Here is a 27,995-nt window from a genome sequence, read left to right on the forward strand (position 1 = left end):
CACCATATAGGGTCCATTTAAGAGGATAGCGTTCCTTAGCAGCTACAAGGAAAAATTATATTTTCTTGACTAAAACCTCTGATCAAGAACGAGGGAATCATATATATCTCACCAACCGAATGTATCTTTTTCCCCCATTTCTTACACTTTAGTTAAATTCCGGTTTTAGATTGAATAATGAACAAATCTAAGTTAACAAAATACGAAACAAGATTTTATGGTACCAATGAGGTTCTATAAAATTAGCACATGCAGAAGGAAAACAAAATATACAACGTTCCAAAACTATAAACTGATAGCTATCTACTTATCAAACTTCATTCTCAAATAAAATATAAAAACGAAAAAGGTGGGGAGATTTTGGCAACCGCCACAGCTATAAATATTTTTTCCTTTGTTTTTCGAAAAAAAGAAAAAGTGGTTTCCTCAACAAACAAAAAAATCACTCAAGTATCTATGAATTCAATTGATTGAACAAAAAAAAAGTGGAATATTATATTACTGAAATTTGATTATGATTGCAATAACTTTTTCTTACATTTTGTTTTGGTAAACTATGAATTAATAGTAATAAATGATTATCATAATTTATAAGATGCTCAACTACCAAGGATTTATGTAAAGGACGGTATTGTATATACCTAATTAAATAATTCCATCTTTCTTAAAATGTTTTGCATGAGGTAAAAAGAAAAAGAAAAAGAAAAAGACCTCTAGATTCCATTTAGACTTCTATGTGGAATTTCCTTTTTGTTTTTGATGTCAACAACCAGCATAATTGACCTTCCATATTTACATTATTAATTCCTACTATATTTAGTTCCCACCAATATAAATATGTATCCAATTCATTACCAAAACTCATCCCATTCCAAATTCTCCAAACTTACAACATTTATGTGTTAGATTTTCTAATTTCCTTAACCAAGTCATTTGAACACAAAACTAAATATGGAGTTCTTCTATCTCTATCTCTTTTGCCTTTTCACTCTCTTTATGTCGCTCGCCATTTATTTCATCTTTTACAAGCGAAACTCCAGCAGCTTAATCGGAACCCTACCTCCGGGCAAAACCGGATGGCCGTTCATCGGAGAGAGCTTCGAGTTTCTCTCAACAGGTTGGAAAGGTCACCCTGAAAAATTCATATTTGATAGAATGTCTAAGTATTCGTCTAGTGTCTTTAAAACTCATCTTTTAGGTGAAAAAGCAGCAGTCTTTTGTGGTCCAACGTGCAATAAATTCTTGTTTTCTAATGAAAATAAACTAGTACAAGCTTGGTGGCCAGATTCTGTAAACAAAGTATTCCCATCTTCAACTCAAACTTCATCAAAAGAAGAAGCAATTAAAATGAGAAAAATGCTTCCAAATTTCTTCAAGCCAGAGGCATTACAACGTTATGTTGGTATCATGGATCATATCGCGCAACGTCATTTTGCTTCGAGTTGGGAAAATAAGAGCCAAATCGAAGTTTTCCCACTAGCAAAACGTTACACCTTTTGGCTAGCCTGTCGATTATTTGTAAGCGTGGAAAATCCTAACCATGTCGCGAAATTTGCTGATCCTTTTAATGTTTTAGCTTCCGGATTGATTTCTATCCCTATAGATTTGCCTGGAACGCCATTTAATCGCGCGATTAAGGCCTCGAATTTTATTAGGAAGGAACTTTTGTTAAATATTAAGCAAAGGAAAGTTGATTTGGCTTTAGGGAAAGCATCACCAACACAAGATATATTGTCACATATGCTTTTGACAAGTGATGAAAATGGGAAATTCATGAATGAATTGGATATTGCTGATAAGATTTTAGGATTATTGATTGGTGGACATGATACTGCTAGTTCTGCTTGTACATTTATTGTCAAGTATCTTGCTGAACTTCCTGAGATCTATGAAGGAGTTTACAAAGGTATGTTATTGATTTTATCAGTACTTTATTCTTTTTGTCCCCTGTGCATTATTTTTCTCTCAATTATATATCATTCACTCGAAACCTAAGAGCAACGGTAAAGTGTCTCCGTGTACCGTGGAAACAGCCATTAATATTTGTATTAGGTTAGGTTATCTACATCACACCTCTTGGGGTGCGGTCGAGCCGTGTAAGCAACCATTAATATTTGCATTAGGTTAGGTTGTCTACATCACACCCCTAGGGGTGTGTCCCTTCTCTGTGTCCCTTCTCTGCATGAACACAAGATGTCTTGTGTACCACTCTGCTTTTTTTTAATATCATTGGCTTAACTTATATATGTTGACCGATAGTACCATTAGTGTAATTTAATATGTCAGAATAAAATGACTTAATAATATAATTTTTATCTTTACTGAATATAAACTCTTATTTCATTATCTTAATGAAACTGTCATCAAATTCTTCATAATGGGAAGTTCAGACAATTAATTAATCCTAATGAGTTAAGTAATAGGAGTAACGTTCAACACTACCGCCTGATTTGTTTGTTCCAAATTAAATTTAGTTGTTGAATACAGAATTAAGAATAAAAAGGAAGTTCCCTTCTCTTTAGTGCACAAGGAAAAACCTTCGAGCAGTCTGCCCCATAGTCAAATCAGATTAATTTCTAAAAGCAAAATAGTGGACACTTATTTTAAACATGGTACAAGGTAAACCCTAGTTGTAAGGTTTTTAATGATATGTTACTCTAGATCTTTAGCCACCAAATCATCAGAGCATTATTCAAAGACAGTAGGCAAGGCACCAATCCGATCGTGAATCAAATATAAATACTAGATTGGAGTTTTACAAAGCCCCTTATAGAATTTGAACCGATGACTTACACTTTACAATAGCATTACTCTACCACTGAGTTAAAAGAGCCTTTTTAATTTAATTCCGGAATTATTCACTATGTTGATAAAATATCTATATGTACATATATTATAAACACAAGTATATATGCATAAGTATATACAATAGATACATAGTGTCTAGTGGCTCATTGTTAAATAATAAAATGAATTTACCTAGGAAGTCTAAGGAGAAAATGTAATGAATTATTTCAAGACAACTCGAATTGCTTTTTTTTTTTTTTTTTTTGTGATGCGAATAGTAAAAATTCTTCTATCCCTAAGTACTAGAAGTTTCGAGTTCAAGCCGGCGAGCCGCGAGAATTAAATTATCTTTGATAGAAAGTACTAAAATATTCTCTACAATATAAATCCGGATTAGTCTTGAATTCTAAACATTAAAAGAAAAGGATCTTTTGCCAACAATTTAAGTTCTCTATCAACCATGAACGCAAGATCAATCGCCCATTTTTTTGTCTTTATCTATTGTTTATACTAGTACTAGTTCAGATTAAGAAATAAAACCAGATTATAATACCTGATCATGCCTAAAGATAGTTGTTGTTTGTATCTTTAGGCATGGTCAGATATTATAATCTGCTTTTATTTTTCAATCTACTTAATATGCAAAAACATTATTTCCAAAAATACAAAAAAAGACTTTGTCCCTTTTTTTATTTGGCATTTTCTCCAAAGCTTTTCTCATGTCTTTAGCATATGGACATCTTATGACCGATTGGAAGAAACTGATTGTTAATTGGCCGGTAAAACTTTGATTGGGTCATTGAAGTGAAAGTAATTAAAGGTAAACTTTCTAATTAGCAGAATACACTTCTTTTTTTATTTTCTCTTTGTCAACTTCTTGTGATTATAAATTGATTTTTATTCTTTTTAATTTACAAATGATTAATTGTTGTGATAATTAACAGAACAAATGGAAATTGCAAAGTCAAAAGCAGCTGGTGAGTTATTAAGGTGGGATGATATTCAGAAGATGAAGTATTCTTGGAATGTTGCATGTGAAGTTTTGAGACTTGCCTCACCCCTCCAAGGTGCTTTTAGAGAAGCTATTAATGATTTCATGTTCAATGGTTTCTACATTCCCAAAGGATGGAAGGTAATTTTTTTATAAGAGAAACTCCTAACAATATCTGATTTTCTTGAATATTTTTTTGTATTAAATAGATTTAACTTATATGCATTGATAGTTTCAAGAATTTTATCATATTAGTGTATAGAGGTGGCAATTGAGTAGAAATGGCGTGGGATAATCACTTTTTAATGTGGTATTTATTTTTTATTCAGTATTTTTAATACTGAGCAAAAATAACCATTACTTTATTAAAATTAATACGAAAAGACGTTGTTACCCTTTTTTCATGAGTGTTGTGTAAATATTAAGGACATGGTATCCTTAATATTTACACTGCACACATGAAGTTAAGGATGCCATGTCCTTAACATTTACACTACACATATGAAGTTAAGGATATGATGTCCTAAAGTTTAACAACGGAAGGTGTAAATACAAGACACTTTGTCCTTAATATTTACACAACATTCATGAAGTTAAGGACGCCATATCCTTAGTATTTAGTTATTTACACAACACTCATAAAGTTAAGGACACTATGTTCTTAACATTTACACTACACACATGAAGTTAAGGACACAATGTCCTTAACATTTACACTGCACATATGAAGTTAAGGACATGAGGTCCTAAAGTTTAACAACATAAGGTGCAAGTACAAGTTAAGGACATTATATTCTTAACATTTACACTGCACACATGAAGTTAAGGACGCCATGTCCTTAACATTTAGACTGCACATATGAAGTTAAGGACATGTTGTCCTAAAGTTTAACAACGGAAGGTGCAAATACAAGGCACTTTGTCCTTAATATTTACATAGCATTCATGAAGTTAAGGACACCATGCCCTTAATATTTACACAGCAACCATGTCTAGCACATGGGTATTTTCGTCCGGGCGAGTAAATATTTATTAAGCACTAGCTAAAGAGTAAATACATTTTAAATAATGGCTAAAGAGTAAAGGCATCTCTAATTAGTGGCTAATTGTACACTTACCCCGGCAATTGAGCCCAAACCCATTTAACCCGCCCACGCTCATTTGTCGAACTCAGTCCATCTCGACCCATCCTATCTCGGGCTGATTTTTAGCCCAAATTGATCGATGAGTAACTTTGCCAAATTATCTTTAAATTAATATTTTTGTTTGATATGTTATATATGACCATAATAACAGGAAAAAAGAGTCTTATTTGATAATTAATAAATTTATAAAAAAATAATACACATTAATTAAAGTTTGGTAAGAATTGGTCGGATTGAGTTATGACCCAAATTTTAGTCCATCTTGAACCAGCCCATGTTAGCTCAAGTAACCTTTTAGGTGAGTATTCACTCGGGCAATTTTGACCCGTTCAAAATCAGCCCAACTCGCTCATTTGACACCCCTATCAGTGTGTTTTAACATATTATAGTAAGTTACATATCTTATTTTTCAGCTGGCCAATCCGATTTTTTGGATGCACTACAAAAAAACCTAAGAAATTCGTCACTAATTATCGTTAAATAGTCTGTAGCCAATAGGATTTTTCTACAATCCATGGCAAATCCATCATTAAATAAGTTTAGCGGCAAAAATATAATTTGTCCGACGCTAATTCTTTTTTTTTTTTTGTAGTGGTACAGCTACATGATATTGTATATTTTGACTTGATAATGCATAATTTGTTTTATAAATTACCGATGCATAGAAGTTAAACTCTTATTGATAAATTTTAAAAGTTAATAGAATTTATTCGTTCTTTCAATGTATGCAGCTATATTGGAGTGCCAACTCAACACACAAAAACCCAGAATATTTCCCAGAGCCACAAAAGTTTGATCCTTCAAGATTTGAAGGTTCAGGACCAGCTCCTTACACATTTGTGCCATTTGGAGGAGGGCCAAGAATGTGTCCAGGAAAAGAATATGCAAGACTTGAAATACTTGTTTTTATGCACCATTTAGTGAAAAGGTTTAAGTGGGAAAAAGTTATTCCTAATGAGAAAATTGTTGTTGATCCAATGCCTATTCCTGCTAAAGGACTTCCTGTTAGACTTTATCCTCACCAAGTTTAGTCAACTATGTTAATCTCAGTCTTTTTTTAATGATGTTTTTGAGTCTTTGTTTATTGATATATTTTAAGTTAAATATCCCAGGAAGTTTTTGGGAAAGGTGTATAAAACAGACAAAAACTATATGGTTATTTTCAATGTAAGATTGCTGGCCTTTTATGGATTCGATGGGTTAATTTTTATAGATAGTCTCTTCACTTTCAGTTTATTGTATTAAAGTCGCTAAATTATTTTTTATAACGAAGTAGTAGTACTAGTGGCGGAGCCACTCATTGGCGAGAGGAGTCAATTGATATCCCTTCATCCGAAATTATACAAGATAGATAGGTTAAATATTTTATTTTTATGTATATAATATGTGTTGACTCCCCTTAATTTTTTTATATTCTTACTTATTTATATTTTGATATTTGTTAGGGAAAATTCTGGCTCCGCCACTGAATATTATAAGTTTGATTCAGGAACTATGATGATGGATTGGAGATCATGATCAAGTTTTGATGATCTCTAAAATCTTGGTTCCGAATCAATCTATACAAAAAGGCAAAATACAGATGAATCCATCCAGGTAGTGGATGTAGCTTTTCTTCTGAGGTGTCTTAGTTCGTAGCTGCCGAAATGTAGCACTGAGGTGAGGAGTGCACTAGCTAGGTGGAGTCTCCTTTCGGAATTACTTCTTTTTCCTAGTCAGGTTTGAAATGATTCATGTCATGGAACCAAGATAAACTATCTATCTATATTCTATATATCTATATCTATATCTATATTATTATAAAAGCACGAATGTTGGAATGTTAAATATTGAACGATAAAAATAACCTCAAAATATTGACCGACTTTTATATCCTTCACAATTGAATTATTTCTTTAAAAAAATTAGAATATGGGATAAAACAGTAACATCAAGTGCCTAAAATATAGGAGTTTGAAAAAAAAAAAAATTAAAAACATAAAATAACGTGAATTTAAGTTTTAGTGCCTAAAATATAGGAGTTTGTTACCAACTAATAATAGAACTTCTTAAATGTCATTGGAAAAAAAAAAGAATTTCTTAAGCCATAATATAGCATAAATTGTTTCTTTTAAAAAAATAGAATATGGGATAAAACAGTAACATCAAGTGCCTAAAATATAGGAGTTTGAAACCAACCAATACAAGAAAATTTTAAAAACATAAAATAACATAAATTTAAGTTTTAGTGCCTAAAATGTAGGAGTTTGGTACCAACTAATAATAGAACTTCTTAAATGTCATTGAAAAAAAAAAGAATTTCTTAAGCCATAATATAACATAATATTCCTATGCCATCCTAACAATATCTAAAAGAAACAAAATAATTAGAGTAAGTTTAAAAGTGGAGAAAACATAATTAGCAGCCTATTTTTTTCGGCTTCAAAATCAAGAGGTAGTATTTAATTATAATTTTATTTTCTATTGTTTAATACCAAAATAATCTATAAATTTTTGTAGGATTAATGTAACGACGCGGCCGGTCGTTTTGAGTATTATAACCTCGTTTTCCCATTTACTGCTCAATTTATGCTTTACATTTGTTATGTGACTTGCCGGGAGTAACTGATTCGAGTCCGGTGAGGTTTTTGAATGATTTGGAACACCTAGTTCCAAGGTTTCAAAATTTAGTTGAGAAGGTTGACCAGATGTTGACATATGTGTAATGACCCGGAGAATTTTCGCTAAGGAAATTAAGGTTTTGTGGTGTCGAGGTAGATCAATTAGTACAAAGGCCGCGGTTCGGACTTTTTGGGTTGAACAATGCACCGGAAAGTAAAGAAAATTTTTTGGTGAAAAAATGCATTTCTACGGTCCATTATGCGACCGCATAATCACTATGCGGGCCGCATAATGGGCGTAGAAGTGAGGCAGAAGAGGGTCAGTTTGGATGAAATCTGCGGTCGACTATGCGACCGCATAACTATTCTGTGGTACCATGCGACCGCAGAACAGGTATGCGGGCCGCATAGTGACCGCATACACAGACATATGTTTTCCAGTATTGGACACCGATTATGCGACCGATATTCGGTCCGCATAACCATTATGCGGTCGCATATGTGACTGCAGAACCTGTTCCGGAGCTTCATTTTTCTGGTTTTATAAACCCGACCCCATTCTTATAAAACACTATTCTGACGGTGCTTCATGCAGTAGAACCGAAGCTTTATGCAATAAAACCTGTCTGATTGCCTACGCGTCCACGACCTTGAGTTAGTAGCTATTGTTCATGCCTTGAAGATATGGCGGTATTATTTGTACGGTGTTCCTTGTGAGATTTACACTGATCATCGGAGTTTGCAGCATCTGTTTAAGCAAAAAGATCTTAACTTACGTCAGCGGAGGTGGTTGGAGCTACTGAAAGATTATGATATCACTATTTTGTACTACCCTGGGAAGGCCAATGTGGTAGCCGATGCTTTGAGTCGTCGGACAAAGAGTTTGGGGAGTTTAGCATATCTACCAGTAGCAGAGAGGCCATTGGCGTTGGATGTTCAGGCCTTAGCCAGCCAGTTTGTGAGATTGGATATTTCTGAGCCGAGTCGAGTATTGGCTTGTGTGATCTCTCGGTATTCTCTTTATGATCGTATCAGGAGGCGTCCGTATGATGACTCACATCTGCTTGTCCTTAAGGACACGGTCCAACATGATGATGCTAAGGATGTCACTATTGGAGATGATGGTACATTGAGGATGCAAGGTAGGCTATGTGTGCCCAATATAGATGGTTTGCGTGTTGATTCTCCAGGAGGCTCACAGTTCATGGTACTCTATTCATCCGGGTACCACAAAGATGTATCAGGACTTGAAACAACACTACTGGTGGAGGAGAATGAAGAAGAACATAGTAGAGTATGTGGCTCGATGTCTGAATTGCCAGCAGGTAAAATATGAGCATCATCGACCAGGTGGATTGCTTCAGAAGTTAGAGATTCCGGAGTGGAAATGGGAGCGGATCACTATGGATTTCGTTGTTGGACTTCCAAGGACTCAACGGAGGTTTGATGCAGTTTGGGTGATTGTGGATAGGCTGACCAAGTCGGATCATTTCATTCATGTGATGACTACCTATTCTTCCGAGCAGCTAGCTCGAATCTACATCCGTGAGATCGTCAAACTTCATGGCGTACCGGTATCTATTATCTCTGACCGGGGTATGCAGTTTACATCACGAATCTGGAGAGCTGTACAGAATAAGTTGGGTACTAGGGTTGAGTTGAGCACAACATTTCACCCTCAGACGGACGGGCAGTCCGAGCGCACTATTCAGGTAGTAGAGGATATGCTATGTGCGCGTGTGATAGATTTTGGTGGTGCTTGGGACCATTTCTTCCTACTTGTAGAGTTTACTTACAACAACAAATATCAGTCCAACATTCAGATGGAAACGTATAAGGCTCTGTACGGTAGACTGTGTCGGTCCCCAGTGGGTTGGTTCGAGCCCGGCGAGGCCAGATTATTGGGTATGGACTTGGTTCAGGATGCCTTGGAAAGGGTAAAGGTGATTCAGGATAGACTTCGCACAGCCCAGTCCAGACAAAAGAGTTATACGGATCGGAAGGTTCGCGATGTGGCATTCATGATTGGAGAGCGAGTCTTGCTCCGGGTTTCGCCTATGAATGGCGTTATGAGGTTCGGGAGGAAGGGCAAATTGATCCCTCGGTATATTGGGCCTTTTGAGATACTTAAGAAAATCGGAGAGATGGCTTATGAACTTGCTTTGCCACCTAGTCTATCAGGTGTTCATCCAGTGTTTTATGTATCCATGCTCTGAAAGTAAGTCGGAGATCCGTCTCATATTCTGGATTTCAGTACAGTGTAGCTGGACGATAATTTGACTTATGATGTGGAGCCAGTGGCTATTTTAGACAGGCAGGTTCGAAAGTTGAGGTCCAAGAGCATAGCATCAGTGAAGGTGCAGTGGATAGGCCAGCCAATCGAAGAAGCTACTTGGTAGATTGAGCAGGAGATGCGGAGTAAATACTCACATTTATTTGAGACTCCAGGTATTATTCTAAACCCCTTCGAGGACGAACGTTTGTTTAAGAGGGGGAGAATGTAATGACCCGGCTGGTCGTTTTGAGTATTATAATCCCGTTTCCCCATTTACTGCTCAATTTATGCTTTACATTTATTATGTGACTTGCCGGGGGTAATTGATTCCGGTCCGGTAAGGTTTTTGAATGATTTGGAACACCTAGTTCCAAGGTTTGAAGATTTCACAAGGATCTTGCTAGGGCTTCAAAGAGGTAAGAATTTCTTTCCTCAATTCTTCAATTTCGGGTTTGTAGTAAAGATGGGTGATTAATAGTATGACTCTTGGGTGTAAGATTATTATGTATACATACCAATAAGGTTGTGGAAAGATTGTTAAGGTTCAAATGGGTAAATATTGGGTTGAAAATGGTAGAAATCTTCATAGACTTTAATTGAAGATTTGAGGTTCGAGTTGATGTCGGATTTTGGTGAAATTTGTATGGTTGGACTCGTGGTTGGATGGGCGTTCATAGTCTGTAACTTTTGTTGGGTTCCGAGACATGGGCCCCACGGGCAATTTTGAGTTAATTTCGGATTTTTTGTTAAAATGTTAATTTCGTTAATTAGATGAGTCTATTATTGTTGTATTTATGATATGTAATTGCTTTTGGCTAGATTTGGGCCATTCGGAGCCTGATATTCGTGGGAAAGGTATTGTGACCGATTGATTAAGCTTGGTTCGAGGTAAGTGGCTTGCCTAACTTCATGTGGGAGAAATTCCCTTAAGATTTGGAACTATTGTGCTATGTGAGCGTCGTGTACGTGAGGTGACGAGTACGTACACGGGCTAGTTGTGGAAAAATCCGATTTTCTTATTGAGCAGCAACATGTTTTTTCTGTTATTTTGAGTTATACCATTTTGATGAGTACTAATCTATTTTTATTCTTAATTGAGTTATTCCAATATGTGTAGCTATTATGTTTAGTCTAATACAACATGTCTACGTGTCTTAATTGTTTATGTGACTTATGTACAACATGCTTAATGAATTTCCTGCTTCTTCCCTGGCTGGTACTTAGTCTAAATTGTGAGAATTTCGTGATGTAGTTGTATTTCTATCATCCGCATTGCATATTTACTTTGGGACTATGAAACGGTATGCCGAGAGATCCCCCTGTACTACATATTTACTATGGGACTACGGAACAGTATTCCGGGAGATCTCCTTGTCTTGCATATTTACTTTGGGACTACGAAACGATATTTCGGGAGATCCCCCTGCACATTTATTTTGGGACTACGGAACGGTATTCCGGGAGGCACATTTATTTTGGGACTACGGAACGGTATTTCGGGAGATCCCCCTGCACATTTATGTTTGGGACTACGAGACGGTATCTCGAGAGATCCACTGTTGTGTTTCTGTGTACTGAGTTGTTACCTTCTATGATTTCATTGTTGTTAAATTTCAGCCTTTATTTCATTGCGGTATTACATTCTATATTGTTTTATTATATATTTACCAGTAGGGCCCTGACCTGACCGCGTCACTACTCGATCGAGTTTAGGATCGGCACTTACTGGGTACCGATTGTGGCGTACTCATGCTACTCTCTGCACATATTTTTCGTGTGCAGATCTAGGTGCACCTTATCAGCCGCACTATCAGTAAGCCGGGACAGCTTTGGAGACTTCAAGGTATATCTGCCGCGTCCGCAAACCTCAGAGTCCCCTTTCTACTCTTTCTCATGTACATTATCTTTGGTATTTTTCCTTGTTAGACTTTGGAAGTTTACAGTTCATAGATTTTGATTTGAGGTGCGATTCATTGTTTTGATATTGTTTGATATGATATGAGGCCTCGAGTAGGTCTATGTTATGTTATGGAACCGTTGGTATGTTCGGACAGGGTCCCGTGGGCCTCGGGTGAGTTTTAGATGCTTAACAGATTGAATTTGGATTTGGAGGAGGAGCTGAAGCAGCTGGGCTGCTGGTGTGATCGCACCTGCGCGAAAAATGGCCGCAGGTGCGAGCTCACGGAAGCGAGGAATGATTCGCAGAAGCGAAAATGCATGGGCTGTCCAGGCACCGGGTGCAAAAAAATCATCGCGGGTGCGAAGACCGCGGGTGCGAAAATAATCATCGCGGGTGCGAAGACCGCAAGCGCAAAGAAATCATCGCGGGTGCGAAGACCGCAGGTGCGAAGAAATCACCGCAGGTGCGAAGACCGCAGGTACGAAGAAATCACTGCGAGTGCGAAAATCCTGGACAGAATGGTAAAGACAGAGGGGTTCCGAGTTTTGCCATTTTTGGGCCTTCAAGCACGGGTTTTGGGGCGATTTTGAGAGAGAATTCAAGGGAAACTTGAGGTAAGACACTTGTGATCATTTATACTCCATAATATTGAATTATCGTCGACTAATCCGACTAGATTATATATTTTTGAGGTGTAAATCGGGGGTTTGAACTTAGGGATTTGAAAATAAGATTTGAAGATTTGGAGGTCGAGTTGAGGTCGTATTTTGGTAAAATTGGTACGGTTAGAATCGTGATTGAATGGGCTTTTGGATTTTATAAATTTTGTCGGGTTCCAAGATGTGGGCCCCATAGACAATTTTTGAGCTAATTTCGGATTTGTTTTGTTGGAAAATTAGTATTTTCTTATGAAATTAATTCCAATAAATTTTATGGACTGAATCGAATTATTTGTGGCTAGATTCGAGGTTTTTGGAGGTCAAATTCAAGCAAGAAGGCGATTATGGAATATTAGCATAACTTCAAAAAGGTAAGTATCTTGCCTATATCGAGTGGAGGAATTATCCCTTAGGCATTGAGTCTCATGTGGAAATTGTGTAATTGAAAACTATGTACGCGAGGTGACGAGTACGTACTTGGTTTATATGTGAAAATTATATCGGTTGAAATTCGTAGACGCCCTTAAGTATTAAGTTGGAAAATTATTGTAACTTATTAAATCCCTTATTTGTCATGCCTCATTCTTTGTTTGCCGAGATTGTTTTTATATGATAAATCGGTGTGATTGTCACTTGACTTTTATGTGAACTTTGTGTTTGTTTGAGTTGCCATTTTTTTTATGAAAAATACTTTCATTATTGATTTTACCTACAAATAATTAAAATGGAAAATTTAGTTAATAAGATGAATTGCTTTTTAGTTCACGTTATGGAAAATTTGGTATTGAATTATAAAGGTCGTGAATCATATTGAGGCAAAGTGCCAAATTATAAAATATTATTCAGTTGAGTTGTTCACTCCCGAATATTTTGTTAAGATGTTGTGCACATTATGATCGAGTCATGGCTCCTTATTGTGGAAATATAACGTGTTGTTGATTTCTGTGGCAAGTTGTAATATTGGAGCGTTTGATGTGCATTTTGTGATATGTTGTAATATTTGAGCACTTGATGTGCAATTTGTGATATGTTGTAAGATTTGAGCACTTGATGTGTAATTTGTGATATGTTGTAATATTTGAGCACTTGATGTGTAATTTATGATATGTTGTAATATTTGGGCACTTGAGGTGCAAGTTATATTATGCTGTGATATTTGGGCACTTGAGGTGCGATTTGTAAAAGGATTGTGATATTGATACGCATGCGGTGAGATAAGGGTGGCTTGAAACGCATGGCTAGTAGGGGAACTACTAGAAGTCATGCGATGATATAAGGTCAGGGTGTTGAAATGCATGCGGTGAGATAAGGGTGGCTTGAAATGCGTGGCTAGTAGATGAACTACTAGAAGCCATGCGGTGTGATAAGGATGGCTAAAACGCGGAATGCCATTTCGGAAAAAAATAATTTCTTTAAAAATTAAATGTGAAGGCTCCCGCGGTGATATAAGAAAATGAGATATTGTGAATTTATTTATAATTTGGGACTACGATGCGGTACCTCAGGAGTGCACTGTTGATATTTCTTTATTTATGTTCCTGTCTTGGTGATTTTGTTTCATTGAATATGTAAATTCTTGTCTTCTTCCGTGATGTACTAGTTGACTTTATTATCATGTGTTTTGTGTTCCTAGTTATATTGTGTTGGCTTTGGATTTTTAGCACGTGACCCAGAAGAAGTATATTTCTGGGTTTTCTTACTAATTGTCGATGATTGAGTTGATTTAAATAAAAAAAAATTATTATTTTATTTTAAATTAATAGTTTTACAACCAAATCAATAGTTTATCTGATGCCTTAATTTAAGCGAAATGTTACTTTCTTCACCCAAATGAATTATAAAAATAAATTCAATTCTTCGTTGATTTCTTACTTGATTTAAAAAATTTAAATTCACTTTAGTGGAAATAGATTGATCATGTGGATCTTATATACATTGAGGATATTTGGCACGTGAGTTGTTCGTGCAGTTGAGATATGGATTGAGGGCATGAGGTGCGGGGGAAACATGATGATTTAATTATGGGCACGAGGTCTCGTGGAAATATGAAAATGGGCTGAGACCCGTGTTTACGAAAAATATGAACATGGGCTGAGACTCGTGTTTCTTTTATGATTATGAAATGAGGTGTCACGTGGTGACTTTTTAATTGAAAGAATTATATTCAAAATATTTATTTGGAAGGATTTTTATTCAAAAATAATTATATGTGGAAGACACTTATTTGAAGGACTTGATTTAATTGGGTGTAATTGTATTTATTAATTATTGAGGTATATTAATGGTATTCTTGTTGTCTGTTGTGCATATCACTGGTTGTTTTATCCTACCCTTATTGTTATTGTTTCCTAGTATTTTGTATATTATATTACAGAGGTTATTAGACTAGTAAGTGTCTTGACTGTACCTCGTTTCTACTCCATTGAGGTTAGTTTTGATACTTACTGGGCACCGCTGTGGTGTGCTCACTCTACACTTCTGCACATTTTTGTGCAGAGCCAGGTATTGGAGGTATCGGACTTGAGCAGAGTTAAAGCGCGATCGTAAAGATTCAAGGTAGAGCTGCTTGGCCGTCGCAGTCCCTTGGAGTCTTTTCATTTCATTGTACTGTTAATTTGTAATCAAACACTATTGTATATTCGGTCATCGTGATCAATCATGTATTCAGTTAGAGTTCGTGACTCGGTACTACCAGTCTTGGGAGGTTGTATATTGTAATTATTTCCGCTGTTGGTTTTAAAAAAAAAGGCTTCAAAAGGTAATTGTAATCGCCTTACCTAGTCTTAGAGACTAGATGCCATCACGACACGTGTAGTGGGATTTTGGGTCGTGACACTGACCTGTTACCTTATATGATTTCATTGTTGTTAAATTTCAGCCTTTATTTTATTGCGGTATTACACTCTATATTGTTTTATTATATATTTACCAGTAGGGCCCTGACTTGACCGCGTTACTACTCAACCGAGGTTAGGCTTGGTATTTACTGGGTACCGATTGTGGTGTACTCATGCTACTCTCTGCACATGTTTTTCGTGTACAGATCCAAGCACACCTTATCAGTCGCATTATCAGTGAGGTGGGATAGTTTTGGAGACTTTAAGATATATATGCCGCGTTCGCAGACCTCGGAGTCCCCTTTCTACTCTTTCTCATGTCCATTATCTTCTGTATTTTTCCTTGTTAGACTCTGATGTATAGAGACACTAGATTTTTCCTTCTGTAGTTTGTGATTTACGATGTTCTGGGTTTTGGGTTTTGCTGTGTATTTTTGAACGGTTAGGTGTTAAAATTATGTTTTCATTTCATTATTCCGCAAATGTTAGGCTTACCTAGTCGTAGAGATTAGGTACCGTCACGATATTATACAGAGGGGAAATTTGGGTCGTGACAATTAAACAAGAATATGAGTAAGTTATTATGTTTAGGCCATTAGTTCCTTTTCCCCCCAAAGACGTATGGCTTCAAAATCAAGAGGTAGTCTTAAATTATAATTTTATTTTCTATTGTTTATACCAAAATAGTCTATAAATTTATGTAGGATTAAAAAAAAAAAGAGTAAATTATTATGATTAGTCCATCAGTTCCTTTTCCCCCCAAAGACGTATCCTTCTAATTCAAATATTGAATGACATTTATATATTCTTCTTTTTTTGTTTTAATCGATTATGAAATTCACACATATTTAGTAACAAATAGTTTTAGAATATATATATATATATATATATATATATATATATATATATATATATATATATATATATGCAAGTGAAAATTTATTACTTTTGATACACATCTTTTAATGTTTGACACAAGATATTTTGTGCATCGCACGAATATAGAGACTAGTTATTATAAAAGCATGAATACAATGTCGTTTTACAAAAATAACCTTATAATATTAAGCATAATAACTCACAATAAAAGGACATAACTGGAATTCTAGATATTAGCCTTATAATCCTATTAGTTTTAGGATATAATACATGTTAGGAATCCTACATGATTACCTTTAGGAATACTATTAGTATAATTAATTTCGGACATAGACATATAATACTACATGTTATCATGTAAACCTAATACTTTACGAACACATTAGGTTTTCTTTTAGTATAATTACTTTTGGGATAGACATATATTTTTAGTCATGTAATCCTATTACTTTTAGGATATACTTTTTAAAATATTCTATTACTAATTTGTAGAAAAGGATAGCCTATATATTATAGCATGAATATAATATTGATAGACCAAAATAACCCTAAAATATTAAACTGAAGAACTCATAGGGAAACGACATAACTGCTTATTTTTTTGGACTACAATACCTTATATGTTAGTTTTTTTAATATATAAAATTTTAAAATTAATAAATTTTTGTCTATTAAATTCTTATTAACAATATGCAGGAATGTTTAATAAAATCAATTTCATAATAATCCTCTATGTTGGAAATACATTACCATTCCAAAATGTCCAATACCAAGAAACAATAAAAGTAATGTTAAATGGACTGCAAAAAACGTGTAAATTGAGAAAACAAATATCCCCATGATAACATATTTTTATCTTATATTTGAACTATTTTTCTACTTAAATAATATTGTTTTATCAATTTTTCGTATAATATTAAAAAATATACCAAATTATTAAACAGCAACTAAGAAAATATGTAAGAATATAAATGTGTGAGAAAGAGAAAGAAAAATGGATGATTAGAATCAATACCACTAATGATTCTGTATATATAAAGATCTAAAAGTGGAATGTTAGATCGATCTTTTTACTCTTTGAAAATAAAATTTATGTGAGGATAAAATTATAATTAAGATTAAATATTCAAAACAAAAGATGAACTAATATTAAGAATTTGAATCAACATAAAATAAATTATTTGTATGTTAAGACCAAATAATTAATTCTTTAGCTAGAGAATCCAATTCAATTATTTTTTAAATTCATCATATGAGTAATATTATTTTTTAAGTTAAATATTTTTTAGGGTAAATAAATTTATTCCATAAAAAGAGCGTTAAAGATTAAAAATATCAGAACACAAAATAAAAAAGGTTAGTATAGTATTAAGAATTAAAAGGCCAAACAAGTGTGTGAAGAAGCACAATCAAAACGAAATCCTGAACAAGAACAAGCTTTCAAGAGTATATTATAAAGAGTCGAATCTGGTAGAGCGGGATTATCCTTTGTAGATGCCTTCGATGGAATCGAAATATATTCTATGTCAATTACTTGCAAATGTCAGATCAAGAAGCATGATATTGTCAGCAATAATAACAAGTGGTGTACCAGCAATGATTTTATTATGAGACCACTCACTTTAGATTTGATACACCTCTTCAAATAACTGAAATCATCACAAATATATCAAAGCAGAGCAATAATGCTAAATTTATAAAAAAATTTGATAAATGAGATGAAGCACTTATGGGGAAGTGTCAAACGATCGAAACAATTGCTCGGAGTTCTAGAGGTAAATTGGATATCAATAAATAACTTGGTGGAAAATTAATGGTTTGGAAGGCGATTTCTGTCAAGTACTACCAGTAGTTCCAAAATCGACGAAAGCAGAGACTGTAAAAGCTAGCTTGCCAAAATTATACTTATGGTCTCAAATGAAAAAGATTCAACTGAGAAGAAATATAAAGTAAGAAATAATTCAATATTCAGTGATTTATTGCTTCATGTCGGATATAAAAGATGATTTGGTTTTTCCATAACACTTGTTTATCAACCCCAATGGTAATAATAATGCATTTAATAAGGGAAATATTTTCATCATTAGATTAAAATACAATTTGTGCAAATTGCATGATAGAAATTAAAAAGCAATCTTAGCTAGCAGAAATGAATATGTTGATCAACTAAATAAAAGGTTTATTGTAAATTTTTGCGGTAAAAACAAAATATTTTTTAATTTTTGACTTAGTAGAAGATGATACCAACAATTACTACCAAGAAAAATACTTAAATATTGTACCGATCCGGCTAGTCGTTTTGAATATTATAATCCCGTTCCCCCATTTACTGCTCAATTTATGCTTTATAGTTTTTTTATTACTTACCCGGTTAGTGGGTTCGGGTCCGAAAGAAATTCAGAGTGAAATGAGACACTTAGTCTCATAATTAAAAATTTAAGTCAGAAAAGTGGACCGGATATAGACCTATGTGTAAATAATCTCGGATTTGAATTTTGATGATTCCAATAGCTTCGCATGGTGATTTTGGGCTTAGAGGAATTAGGCTTGAAATGCCGAAAGTTGAATTTTTGGGAAGTTTGACCGGGGGTTGACTTTTTGATATCGGGGTCAAAATCCGATTCTAAAAATTTGAATACCTCTGTTATGTCATTTATGACTTGTGTGCAAAATTTGAGTTCAATCGGACGTGAATTGATAGGTTCCGGAGTCGTTTGTAGAAGCTAGAAATTTAAAAGTTCATTAGGCTTGAATTGGAGTGTAATTCATGGTTTTAGCGTTGTTTGAGGTGATTTGAGGGTTCGACTAAGTTCGTATGATATTTTAGGACTTGTTGGTATATTTGGTTGAGGTCCCGAGGGGCTCGGGAGAATTTTGGATGGTTAACGGATCAGTTTTAGCCTTGGTGAGATTGGTGATATCTGCTGCTACATTTTTCTGATTTTCTCTTTCGCTTTCGCGAGTGGGACCTCGTGTTCGCGAAGAGTATTTTCTGAGTGTGAGGTTTTGTTCTTCGCGTCCGCAAAGGGGAGGACGCGAACGCGAACGTATGGTCTATGGGTGCATCGCCAAAGCATGAGAGGTGTCGCATTCGCGAAGAGGAGTGAGGCTATTGGGGACCCCCAGGTCCTTGTTCTACGCATTCGCAAGGTGGCAGTCGCGTTCGCGTTCGCGAAGGTCTGAGCTGGTAAAGCTTCGCGTTCGCGAATCCACGGTCGTGTTCGCGAAGGGTTAAATTTGTGGGCAGTAGAGTTGTTCTTCGCGAACGCGAGGGACCTGTCGCGTTCACGAAGAAGAGAGGTTTGGAGAGATAGTTTAAGTTTTTAAAATGGGACTTTGTCCCATTTTCAATTTTTGACGGATTTGAGCTCGGGAAGAGGCAATTTTCGGGAGTTTTTCAAGGAAACCAACGGGGTAAGTGTTCTTAACTCAATATTGGTTAAATTACCCGAATCCATGGTTGTTTTTATCATTTAATTAGTGAATTAAGTTGGAAAAGTTTGAAAAGCCTCTTAGTTTAAATTGAATATTTGAGGGTCGAGTTGGGATCGGATTTTGATAAAATTGGTATGGTTAGACTCGTGGTTGAATGGGCTTTCGGATTTTGTAACTTTTGTCGAGTTCCGAGACATGGACACCACAGGCAAATTTTGAGCTAAAATTTGAATTTTTATGGAAAATTAGTATTTTCTTATGGAGTTAATTCCAATTAATTTTATTGACTGAAACAAATTATTTGTGACTAGATTCGAGGCATTTGGAGGCCGATTTGCGAGGCAAAGGCATAGCAGTGTAAAGAATTTCACGCTCTGAGGTAAGTAACAATTTTAAATCTAGTCATGAGGGTATGAAACCCCGTATTTTGGTATCATGTGATTATTTTGGAGGTGACGTACATGCTAGGTAACGGGTGTGTGGGCGTGCACTGAGGGGATTGTGACTTGGTCCATCCCGGGAAAACTGTAAAGTTGAATAATTTGTTGTTAGCTATATGCTCTCTATGTGTTGATAAAATTTGATTGTAAATCATGTTACAAATCATGCTTAGGCTATGTGATAGTACTTTTGGGACCCACAAAGGTTGAGTACTTGTCAAATTGCCTGCTAAATGCTATATGTACTCAGTCTTAGTTTTTACTTGCACATTTTATCTCTATCTCTGTTATTATTATTGATACATCATATCATTGTTGTTTGGGTAGATTTCATGATTATTGAGAGCTCGAGAGACTGGAGAGATTTATGACTGAGTGAGGCCGAGGGCCTGATTGTAATATATTAATACCATAGCACGTGAGTTATCCATGCAGCACGTGTGTTGGCCGTGCAGATCCTTATACTATACTATAGCACGTTAGTTGGCCATGTGGATCCTTATATTATACTATAGCACATGAGTTGGCCGTGCAGTACGTGAGTTGGCCTTGCGGATCTAGATATTTATATTATGGCACGTGAGTTGTCCGTGCAGCACGTGAGTTGTCCGTGCAGATTATAGCGTTTGGGCTGTAGGAGCCCCTCCGGAGTCTGTACACCCCCAGTGAGCGCGAGTACCCATTGAGAGTGAGTAATGAGGGTTGAGAGCCCAGTGAGTGATGAGGGCTGGGAGCCCAGTGAGTGATTGTTGTCCTTAGAGGTTGTACTTGATTTTCATTTGTTGTTGCACTTAGTTGCTATCTGTCATTGTTGTGAAATCTTTAAAAGATTTTTATATATGGATTACATGAACAGGAACTTTATAAAAATTGATTTGACATTAAACTGCTAGATTTGATAGCATGTCTATTCTTTGCTGGAATTACTCGAAATGAACCATAGCTGTGTAGCTCGTTACTATCTTCAGTTCCTTATTTATTATTGTTACTTGCTGAGTTGGTTGTACTCATACTACACCCTACACTTCGTGTGCAGATCCAGGTGTTCCTGGACATAGCGGTTGTTGATCCTTTCGTGCGGTTGATTTTCAGGAGATTTTAAGGTAGCTGCCATGTTTCGCAGATCTTGTTTCTCCTTCTCTATCTCTTTGTTTACTGTATTTGGTCTCAGACTATTATAGACCATATTTTCCAAACTTGTATTCATATTAGATGATCATGTACTCAGTGACACCAGGTTTTAGGAAGTGTTCGTATCAGTATTTGTGGGATTGTGTATTGCATTTTAAATATTACATTTTTATATTAGATGCTCTTGTACGGTGTGCCGATGTCCATTATTTCAGATCGGGGTACGCAGTTTACCTCACAGATTTGGAAAGTAGTGCAACGAGAGTTGGGCACACAAGTTTAGTTGAGTACAACATTTCACCCTCAGATGGACGGACATTCCGAGAGCACTATTCAGATTTTGGAGTATATGTTACGCGTTTATGTCATTGATTTTGGGGGTTCTTGGGATCAATTTCTGCCACTCACGGAGTTTGCTTACAATAATAGCTACCAGGTGAGTATTCAGATGGCTCCGTATGAGGCTTTGTATGGGAGACGGTGCCGATCCCCGGTGGGTTGGTTTGAGCCGGGTGAGGCTAGGCTATTGGGCACTAACTTGGTTCACGATGCTTTAGAGAAGGTCAAAAGTAATTTAGGAACAGCTTCGCACGACATAGTCTAGACAGAAGAGTTATATCGACAGGAAAGTTCGTGATGTTGTTCACATGGTAGGGGAGAAGGTTCTGCTCAAGATTTCACTCATGAAGGGTTTGTTGAGATTCGGGTAGAAGGGCAAGTTGAGCCCTCGGTATATTGGGCCTTTTGAGATACTTAAGAAAATTGGAGAAGTGACTTATGAACTTGCTTTGCCACCTAGTTTATCAGGTGTTCGTCCAGTGTTCCATGTATCCATGCTCCGAAAGTATGTCGGGGATTCGTATCATATTCTGGATTTCATTATAGTACAACTGGACAGTAATTTGACTTATGACGTGGAACCAGTGGCTATTTTAGACCGGCAGGTTAGGAAGCTGAGGTCAAAGAACATAACATCAGTGAAGGCGTAGTGGAGAGGCAGGCCAGCCGGAGAAGCTACTTGGGAGATTGAGGAGGAGACGCGGAGCAAATATCCACACTTATTTAAGACTCCAGGTATTGTTCTAAACCCGTTCGAGGACGAACGTTTATTTAAGGGGGGAGAATGTAATGACACGGCTGGTCCTTTTGAGTATTATAACCTCGTTCCCCCATTTAATGCTCAATTTATGCTTTATAGTTATTTTATGACTTACCGGGTTAGTGGGTTCGGGTCTGGAAGGAATTCGGAGTGATATGAGACACTAAGTCTCATAATTGAAATTTTAAGTTAGAAAAGTGGACTGGATATGGACCTATGTGTAAATGAACTCGAATTTGAATTTTGATGATTCCAATAGCTCTGTATGGTGATTTTGGGCTTAGGAGCGTGTCCGGAATATTATTTGGAGGTCCGTAGAGGAATTAGGCTTGAAATGCCGAAAGTTGAATTTTTGGGAACTTTGACCGGAGGGTTGACTTTTTGATTTCGGGGTCGGAATCTGATTTTGAAAATTTTAATACCTCTGTTATGTCATTTATGACTTGTTTGCAAAATTTGAGGTTAATCATACGTGAATTGATAGGTTCCAGAGTCATTTGTAGAAGCTAGAAATTTCAAAGTTCATTAGGCTTGAATTGGGGTGTAATTCATGGTTTTAGCGTTGTTTGAGGTGATTTGAGGGTTCGACTAAGTCCGTATGATGTTTTAGGACTTGTTGATATATTTGGTTGAGGTCCCGAGGGGCTCGGGAGAGTTTTGGATGGTTAACAGATCATTTTTGGCCTTGGTGAGATTGCTGATATCTGGTGCTGCATTTTTCTGATTTTCTCTTTCGCGAGTGGGCCCTCGCGCTCGCGAAGAGTGTTTTCTGAGTGTGAGGTTTTGTTCTTCACATCCGCGAAGGGGAGGATGTGAACGCGAAGGTATGGTCTATGTGTGTGTCACGAACGCGTGAGAGGTGTCGTGTTCGCGAAGAGGAGTGAGGCTATTGGGGACCCCCGGGTCCTTGTTCTACGCGTTTGCGAGGTGGCAGTCGCGTTCGCGAAGGTCTGAGCTGGTAAAGCTTTGCGTTCGCGAAGCCATGGTCGCATTCGCAAAGGGTTAAGTTTGTGGGCAATTGAGTTGTGCTTCGCGAACGCGAGGGACCTATCGCGTTCGCGAAGAAGAGAGGTCTGGACAGAGAGTTTAAGTTCTGTAAATGAGACTTTGTCCCATTTTCAGTTTTTGACGGATTTGAGCTCGGGAAGAGGCAATTTTCGAGAGTTTTTCAAGGAAAATAATGGGGTAAGTATTCTTAACTCAATATTGGTAAAATACCTGAATCCATGGTTGTTTTTATCATTTAATTGGTGAATTAAGTTGGAAAAGTTTAAAAACCCTCTTAGTTTAAATTAAAGATTTGAGGGTCGAGTTGGGGTCGGATTTTGATAATATTGGTATGGTTAGACTCGTGCTTGAATGGGCTTTCAGATTTTGTAACTTTTGTCGAGTTCCGAGACATGGGCCCCACATGCAACTTTTGAGATAAAATTCAGATTTTATGAAAAATTAGCATTTTCTTATGGAGTTAATTCCAATAAATTTTATTGTCTGAAACAAATTATTTGTGACTATATTCAAGGCATTCGGAGGCCGATTCGCAAGGTAAAGGCATAGCAGAGTAAAGAATTTAACGCTCTGAGGTAAGTAACAGTTTTAAATCTGGTCATGAGGGTATAAAACCCCGGATTTTGGTATCATGTGATTATTTTAGAGGTGACACACATGCTAGGTGACGGCCGTGTGGGAGTGCACCGAGGGGATTGTGACTAGAGGTGTCCCGGAAAACCTGTAAAGTTGAATAATTTGTTGTTAGCTATATGCTCTCTATGTGTTGATAAAATTTGATTGTAAATCATGCTTAGGCTATGTGATAGTACTGTTGGGACCCACTGAGGTTGCGTACTTGTCGAATTGCCTACTAAATGCTATATGTACTCAGTCTCAGTTTTTACTTGCACATTTTATCTCAGTCTCTATTATTATTATTGATACATCATATCATTGTTGTTTGGGTTGATTTCATGATTATTGAGAGCCCGAGAGACTGGAGAGATTTATGACTGAGTGAGGCCGAGGGCCTGATTCTAAGATATTGATACCATAGCACGTGAGTTATCTGTGCAGCACGTGAGTTGGTTGTGCAGATCCTTATATTATACTATAGCACGTGAGTTGGCCGTGCAGATCCTTATATTATACTATAGCACGTGAGTTGGCCGTACAGATCCAGATATTTATATTATGGCATGTGAGTTGTCCATACAGCACGTGAGTTGTCCGTGAAAATTATAGTGCTTGGGCTGTAGGAGCCCCTTCGGAATCTGTACACCCCCAGTGAGCGCGGGTACCCATTGAGAGTGAGTAATGAGGGCTGGGAGCCCAGTAAGTGATTGTTGTCCTCAGAGGTTGTACTTGATTTCCATTTGTTGTTGCACTTAGTTGCTATCTGTCACTGTTGTGAAATCGCTGATAGATTTTTATATACGGATTACATGAACAGGAACTGTATAAAAAATGATTTGACATTAAACTGCCAGATTTGATAGCATGTCTATTCTTTGCTGGAATTACTGGAAATGAACCATAACTGTGTAGCTCGTTACTATGTTCAGTTTCTTATTTATTATTGTTACTTGCTGAGTTGGTTGTACTCATACTACACTGTGCACTTCGTGTGCAGATCCAGGTGTTCCTGGACATAGCGGGTGTTGATCCTTTGGCGCGGTTGATTTTCAGGAGATTTTGGGGTAGCTGACGTGTTCCGCAGATCTTGCCTCGAGTTCTCTATCTCTTTGTTTACTGTATTTGATCTCAGACTATTATAGACCATATTTTCCAGACTTGTATTCATATTAGATGTTCATGTACTCAGTGATACCAAGTTTTGGGAAGTATTCGTATCAGTATTTGTGAGATTATGTATTGTATTTAAAATATTACATTTTCAGACTTGAACAAATTTGTGGTTCATTGAGATTTTTGGCTTGCCTAGTATTGAAATAGGCGCCATCACGACATGTTAGGATTTGGGGTCGTGACAAATACTTAAATACCAAATGGCCTTCTACCATACATATTTGTTGTCAAGTTTATTATTTCTTACATATGTTAGTGTCACCGTATATATAATAGACTAAGTTAAAATTGATCTTCCATTGCATACAGGTTGATTATGAAGAAAAATATGCCCGCAATGCTACTGAGAGTTGTATTATTATACATAAAATTTCTCTCATTAATTAAATTTTATTGTTCCTTAATATAAATAAATATTTAAACCATCACGTGTCATTATTAACGTGCAACGCACGCTCATAAATACTAGTTATATTAAAAGCACGAAGGCTTTTAGCGAAATGTCATTTCACTTTTTTACCATTCAAAAATCAATTTCACACTAGACAAAATAGTCTTTTAATTATTTTTCTAATATTTAGGAATATTGATATTTATTATTTCCCTAATATTTAGGATTTCAGAATCAACTAACTTTTTTATATTAAAACTTCCTTATTTGAGCTATGTAATATAATAAATTATTGTCACGACCCCAATTCACCCTCTATAGGATGTCGTGATGGCACTTAGTCTCTAAGACTAGGTAAGCCTAACAAATTGCGGAATAATATAATAAGAGTCTGAAACTCAAACCTCAATAGCTATAATAAATTGAAACTGCAAGTCAAAGAACTAAAATCTCCCAAAACCCGGTAAAAATAAGTCACAAGCTTCTAAGAGAAATACTAATTGTCTCTATACATCAGAGTCTACTAAAGTAAGGAAAACAACATGATAAGGATAGAGGGGGACTCCGAGATCTGCGGACGCTGGCAAATGTACCTTGAAGTCTTCGCATACAGGTAGCTCACTGATATTCGGGATGGTAAGCGGTACCTGGTTCTGCACAAAAAGATGTGCAGAAGATTAGCATGAGTACACCACAACAGTACCCAGTAAGTGCCAAGCCTAACCTCGGTAGAGTAGTGACGAGATCAGGTCATGCCCTATTGGAAATAAAAAAACAATATGACAGAGGATATAATAGTATAATGAAATGACTGAAGAGAGAACAACACAGCAAAAAGAGGTAAACAACAGGGCGCTCCTTAGATACCGTCTCGTAGTCCCAAAAGTAAATGCTCAGCAGGGGATCTCCCGAGATACCGTCTCGTAGTCCCAAAAGTAAATATGCAAGGGGATCTCCCAAGGTACCGCCTCGCAGTCCCAAAAGTAAATATGCAGTACAGGAGGATCTCCCGAGGAACCGCCTCGTAGTCCCAAAATAAATATGCAGTACAGAAGGATCTCCCGAGGAACCGCCTCGTAGTCCCAAAGTAAATATGCAATACAGGGGGATCTCCCGAGGAACCGCCTCGTAGTCCCAAAGTAAATATGCAGCAGGTAGTTGGAGGAACAACAAATTTTCAGCAAAAATCTTACAGTTAAAGATTTAAATCAAATCAAAAAACGCAGCTAATTCAGCTAAGCATGTTGCACATATTGCAAGTAAGAGTTAAGGTATGTAGATATGTGATACTAGGCTAAACGTGATCACTATATATACTAAAGAAACTCAATTAAAGAATTTAAAAGAAGACTACTCAGCAATAACCGATAGTATCAAATCCTAAGGGGATTTCCCCCAAACAGGGTTAGACAAGCTGCTTACCTCGCATTTCACTCAATCAGTCAAATAGTATGCCTTTCCCTCAATTTTACGACTCCGATCGGCTCGAATCTAGTCATAATTAATTTGATTCAGTCAATAAAAATAATAAGAATTAATTTCACATGAAAATACAAAATTTTCAACAAAAATCCGAAATTTAACTCAAAAATCACTCGTGGGGCCCATGTCTCGGAACCCGATAAAAGTTATAAAATATGAACGCCCATTCAACCACGAGTCCAACCATACCAATTTTACCAAATTCCGACATCAACTCGACCTCCAAATCTCAGATTCTTATTTTGAAATCCCTAGGTCCAAATCCTCTAATTTCACCTCAAAAACATGTAATCTAGTCGAAATACTCAAAGATAATCCAATATTATTGAATGACACTGATCATGAGTGACTTACCTCAAGTTTTCTCGCGAATTCTCTCTAAAATCGCCCTAAAACCGTGCTTAAAAATCAAAAATTAGAAAAACTCTCGGACCATTCGTTTATATTCTGCCGAGGCATTTTTCACATCTGCGATGCACTTAGCCGCATCTATGGTCTCGCAGATGCAAGTGCCTTCACGCTTCTGCGGTCTGAGGTGCTTCTGTAGACAGTAGTCCGCTTCTGCGATGAGGCTTGGCCCTTCCTTTTACCGCTTCTTCGATCGCAAAGCCGCAGGTGCGACTCTGCTTCTGCGGTAAGGAGTGCGCATCTGCGGCCACTGCCCTTCCTAGTCCAGGACGCATCTGCGACCATTTTGTCACTTTTGCGGTCGCGCACCTGCGACCATTTCCATCGCAGGTGCGATTGCACCAGATTTGGAAAAATTCCAGAACAGCTCCAAGTCTCAATTTGGTCCGTTTAACCATCTGAAACTCCACAGGAACCTCAACCAAATATACCAACAAGTCCTAAAACATCATATGAACTTAGTCGAAACCTCAAATCACATCAAACAACGCTAAAATCATGAATCATGCTCTAATTCAATCTTAATGAAACTTAGAAATTCCAACTTCTACATTCGATGCCGAAACCTATCAAATCAAGTTTGATTGACCTCAAATTTTGCACACAAGTCATAAATGACATAACAGACCTATTCAAATTTTTCAGAATCGGATTCCAACCCCAATATTAAAAAGTCAACTCCCCCGGTCAAACTTTCAAACTTCAATTTCTATTTTCGCCATTTCAAGCCTAATTTA

The 27,995-nt window shown here is 36.5% G+C and overlaps 1 protein-coding gene across 1 annotated transcript; it reads left to right on the plus strand.

Moving 5' to 3' along the window:
• Window positions 1-848: 848 nt before the first annotated feature.
• LOC104103477 (beta-amyrin 28-monooxygenase-like) lies at window positions 849-6,133 on the plus strand. Its single transcript, XM_009611387.4, has 3 exons — window positions 849-1,906; window positions 3,732-3,919; window positions 5,655-6,133. Exons 1-3 carry the CDS (start codon window positions 952-954, stop codon window positions 5,952-5,954), a joined length of 1,443 nt encoding a protein of 480 aa, XP_009609682.1. The 5' UTR covers window positions 849-951; the 3' UTR covers window positions 5,955-6,133.
• The last annotated feature ends 21,862 nt before the right edge of the window (window positions 6,134-27,995 follow it).

Source organism: Nicotiana tomentosiformis, chromosome 6 (genome assembly GCF_000390325.3).
Source record: "Nicotiana tomentosiformis chromosome 6, ASM39032v3, whole genome shotgun sequence".
Lineage (NCBI taxonomy): Eukaryota > Viridiplantae > Streptophyta > Magnoliopsida > Solanales > Solanaceae > Nicotiana > Nicotiana tomentosiformis.